Source organism: Quercus robur, chromosome 10 (assembly GCF_932294415.1).
Source record: "Quercus robur chromosome 10, dhQueRobu3.1, whole genome shotgun sequence".
In the NCBI taxonomy this organism is placed as follows: domain Eukaryota; kingdom Viridiplantae; phylum Streptophyta; class Magnoliopsida; order Fagales; family Fagaceae; genus Quercus; species Quercus robur.
In genome coordinates this window covers 25,740,003-25,744,300 of record NC_065543.1, presented here as the reverse complement: position 1 = coordinate 25,744,300, position 4,298 = coordinate 25,740,003, and the positions used below count along the sequence as shown (strand labels likewise).

The 4,298-nt window shown below is 40.2% G+C and overlaps 2 protein-coding genes across 2 annotated transcripts; both read left to right on the top strand.

Annotated features, from left to right (window-relative positions):
- Positions 1-277: 277 nt before the first annotated feature.
- Positions 278-1,156, top strand: LOC126703983 (uncharacterized). Its single transcript, XM_050403030.1, has one exon. The coding sequence runs from the start codon at positions 278-280 to the stop codon at positions 1,154-1,156; it is 879 nt and encodes a 292-aa protein (XP_050258987.1).
- A 525-nt stretch (positions 1,157-1,681) lies between these two features.
- Positions 1,682-3,955, top strand: LOC126703982 (uncharacterized). Its single transcript, XM_050403029.1, has 4 exons — positions 1,682-2,565; positions 2,659-2,916; positions 3,004-3,115; positions 3,212-3,955. Exons 1-4 carry the CDS (start codon positions 1,682-1,684, stop codon positions 3,953-3,955), a joined length of 1,998 nt encoding a protein of 665 aa, XP_050258986.1.
- The last annotated feature ends 343 nt before the right edge of the window (positions 3,956-4,298 follow it).

Here is a 4,298-nt window from a genome sequence, read left to right as displayed (position 1 = left end):
TTAATATCTTATTCCAACAATTATGCTTAAAATATTCCAAACATATCACATTAAGTTATGCTTCATTTAGTGTTACTATTTAGAAAATTGAAAGTATAGGTTATTCTTGATGTAGTGATATATATATGTTCTATGAAAATCTATGCATAGTTGGGTATGTTTGTTCTTTACAAATCAGTAATAGGTCTCAGATCACCTCTGAATCTAATTTGACGGTTTATTGGCTATGCATTACCAAATGTTGTTGTAGGTCAGATATTGTTTATCTTGTATAGTCATGGATAAAAGTTGGATGAAGAAGCAGAGGGGTTCAAGGGAATATATTGAAGGTGTACTTAAATTTGTGGAATTTGCATCAAAACATGCAAGCGATGGGAAAATCTTTTGTCCTTGTACCAAATGTGTGAATATGAATTTGGTACTGCCAGGGGTGGCACGTGAACATCTTTGGAGTAAGGGGATGCTTCAAAATTACACACTTTGGAAATGGCATGGGGAATCGGCGGCTGTGCCAACTGCCACTGAATGTGGGAGTAGTCATGTCCAAGAGTCCTTAGAACAATACGGTGACTTTCGTGGGATGTTGCATGATTTGTGCCCCACGCATGGAATGCCACTTGAACCAATGGACGAAGGGGAAACTGTGCAACAACCGGCTCAAGGTCCAAATGATGGTGCACAAAAGTTTTACAAAATGATAGATGATGTGGACAAACCTTTATATGCTGGGTGTACAAAATTTAGCATATTCTCAGCCATCGTTGTGTTGTTCCAGTTGAAGACTCTTTGTGGTTGGACGAACAAGTCATTTACTATGTTGCTTCAACTCTTGATGGATATGCTCCCTTCTAACGCTAAGTTGCCAAAGGACCATTATGAGGCTAAGAAAATAGTTCGAGATTTGGGTTTGGGGTATGAGAAGATCCATGCTTGTCCCAATGATTGTATGCTATTTTGGAAGGAGAATGTTAACCTCGAGGCATGTCCTTGTTGCAAAGAAAGTAGGTGGAAATCGAATGAGGCATCTGTTACAAATAATAATGCCTCATCTAGTAAGGGAAAGAAGAAAGCTGCAAAGATCCTACGCTGGTTTCCCTTAAAGCCAAGATTGCAGCGATTATTTTTGTCACCCGACTTGGCTAGTTCTATGAAATGACATGCTAATGGTCGTACAGAGGACGGGGTAATGCGGCATCCTGCTGACTCGAATGCATGGAAAATGTTTGACACTACGCATTTACAATTCTCATCTGAGCCTCGTAATGTCAGACTTGGATTAGCTGCGGATGGATTCAACCCCTTCGGAATGCTGAGTACTACTCACAGCACTTGGCCTGTCATGCTAGTCCCTTACAATCTCCCGCCTTGGTTGTGCATGAAACGGTCATCTTTGATTTTATCACTAGTTATTCCTGGACCTAAATCGCCAGGGATTGTAATAGATGTGTACTTACAACCCTTAGTAGAAGAATTGAGGGAATTATGGGATGTTGGAGTAGAAGCGTACGATGCATCTTCAAAAAATGTATTCCAATTGCATGCGGCATTGATGTGGACGGTACATGACTTTCCTGCATACGCAGATGTGTCGGGTTAGAGTACGAAGGGTATGTTTGCGTGTCCTTGTTGTGCCTTAAAGACCGACTCCAAATATTTAAAAAATGGCCGCAAATTCTGTTACATGGGACATAGGCGATGGTTGGGTAGTGACCACGAATTTCGGAAAGAAGATACTTTATTTGATGGATTCACTGATATGCGAGTGGCTCCTGTGCCACCAGTTGCGTCAGACATAATTGTGGACACTGAAACTTTACTTACACGTTGTCTGGGAAAGAAATGTCGAGAAAAATACAACAAAAGAAAGAGAGGTGAGGCAAACCAGTGTGTTTGGAAGAAGAGAAGTATTTTTTTCACATTGCCTTATTGGAAGGATCACAAGTTGCGACACAATCTTGATGTGATGCATATAGAGAAGAATGTGATGGACAATATACTTGGCACTTTGCTGAACGTGAAGGACTGGACAAAGGACAATTACAAGGCACGCCTTGACTTGGCGGAAATGGGAATAAGGAGAGAACTCCACCTACAGCGAAAAGGTGATGATAAGTATATGATACCGCCTGCGTGTTTTCATATGACTGCATTGGAGAAAGATGGTTTCTTGCAAGTTTTGCGAGACGTAAAAGTGCCCAATGGATATGCTTCCAACATCTCCCGCCGTGTCAACCTCAAAGAACGTAAGATTTCTGGTTTAAAGAGTCACGATAATCACATCTTGATGCAACAACTCCTTCCAATTGCTTTACGAGGATCTTTGCCATCGCATGTTATTAGGCCTTTGATAAAGTTAGCTTGTTTCTTTAGGAAAATTTGTTCGAAAACCCTTACGGTGTTTGATATTGCGAGTGCTGAGGCTGACATTGCAGTGACGTTGTGTGAATTGGAAAAGATATTTCCTCCATCTTTCTTCACTGTGATGGTACATTTGGTCATGCACTTGGCTACTGAAGCCAAGATTGGTGGTCCAGTTCAGTACCGTTGGATGTACCCCATTGAGAGGTAAGTCATAGGTAATACATGTACAGTATGAGGAATTCATGTGTGCTTTGTAATAGTTAGTGTCAATTACTAACCTTGTCATGCGCATTATAGGTACCTCTCACGCCTTAAGTCCTATGTAAGAAACAGGGCTGCTCCAGAAGGGTGTATTGCCGAAGGCTACATAGTGGAGGAATGTTTAACGTTTTGTTCACGGTATATGGAAGGAGTCGAAACTATATTCTCACGACCCACAAGGACGATGGAGGAGTCAACAGGGGTGGTTTCAAGTGTGGCACTAGAAAGTAGGGAATTGACCCAAGCTCATCGCTATGTGCTATTCAATTCCGAGAACATTTACCAGTTTCGTAAGTAAGTATTATGGACATTAATATAATTGCACGAGAATCCAATGTGCGCTCCGTGTATTAACACTAATACAATTGCCATCTCATGTAGGATGCACAAAAGTTTGACGAAGGATGAACTTCAAAAGGGCCACTGTCGTATATCCAATGCTACTATTCATAAGCACCACATGGAGAACTTTTGTGGCTGGTTTAGATCTCACGTACGTGTCATATATTCAACTTTTTAACATTGCAACTTTCCCATAAGTAGAAGGACGGTACTAATTAGACTCAGTTAATTTGTTTGATTATATTAGGTGATGTCAATGACTGCTGCTGATAGGGAAAGAACTGGACTTAGTGATACACTTGTCACGCTTTCGAAAGGGCCATATACTTCAGTAAATCGGCCGAAACATTATGTTATAAATGGGTTAAAATTTAGGAGTTCGAATGTCGAGGGAAATAGAAAAACGCAAAATAGTGGAGTTAGTGTTGCCACTGAAGGTGGCAATATGTACTATGGTGTGTTGACAGATATCATTGAGTTGAATTATTCTGGCAATATCAAACATGTGTTATTCAAGTGTAAATGGGTTGATGATCAAAATAGGAGGGGATATAAGACTGATGAGTTTGGGTTTCCTGTGGTGAATTTTAATCATTCCGTATATGGTGGGGAGGAAATGGTGGATGAACCATATGTGTTGGCGTCTCAAGCTACACAAGTTTTTTATGTTGAAGATAAAAGGCAGAAAGATTGGTATGTTGTCATTAAAACGAAAGCCAGAGATGTATTTGATGCAGGTATTGGGCCCCATTGTAATGAGGATGACACGGATGAGTTTCTTGAGAACATCCCGTACTCTGTCACTAGTCCTGATGTTGGTAGGGATGACCTTCGTTGGGGTCGAGATGATGTGGAGGGAATGACAATTGATGCCTCTATCATTGGGCCAAGAGATCTTCCTGAAATGGACGACTTGGATGAGTGTGAGTTCATTGATGATGACTCCAACGATGAAGATGACAACGAAGTCGATTACAGTGATGATGAGTAGTGTAATAGGATATTGTTGTGGTATGCGTAATTGTGTTATAGTTAATTATTATTGAAATTATAAGTTCTCATTTGTAAAGGCATATTGCGTGCAAAGTTTGACATTGTTGCATATATATGTACAAACTGTTATTTTGTCAAAATTGTTAAAAAATAAAAGTTTGAACATATAATCACTAATAACATAGACATATCTTTCCGGTTCGTTCAGGGCTCTGGAGTCACTATGACTCTGCGTATGACTTGAAAAGCACAACCTACAAGGATTTAGACGTTTGAAAGGGTTGTTATTGTGAATTCCACCCTATCAGTCTATGACCCTATCCTCTTTCACAATTTGCCTA

Excerpts from the sequence above, each read along its gene's own strand:
- LOC126703983 (XM_050403030.1), top strand. The coding sequence starts at position 278 with ATGGATAAAAGTTGGATGAAGAAGCAGAGGGGTTCAAGGGAATATATT.
- LOC126703982 (XM_050403029.1), top strand. The coding sequence starts at position 1,682 with ATGGGACATAGGCGATGGTTGGGTAGTGACCACGAATTTCGGAAAGAA. Across the intron at positions 2,566-2,658 it reads TGGATGTACCCCATTGAGAG|GTACCTCTCACGCCTTAAGT; the intron begins GTAAGTCATAGG and ends TGCGCATTATAG. Across the intron at positions 2,917-3,003 it reads AACATTTACCAGTTTCGTAA|GATGCACAAAAGTTTGACGA; the intron begins GTAAGTATTATG and ends CATCTCATGTAG.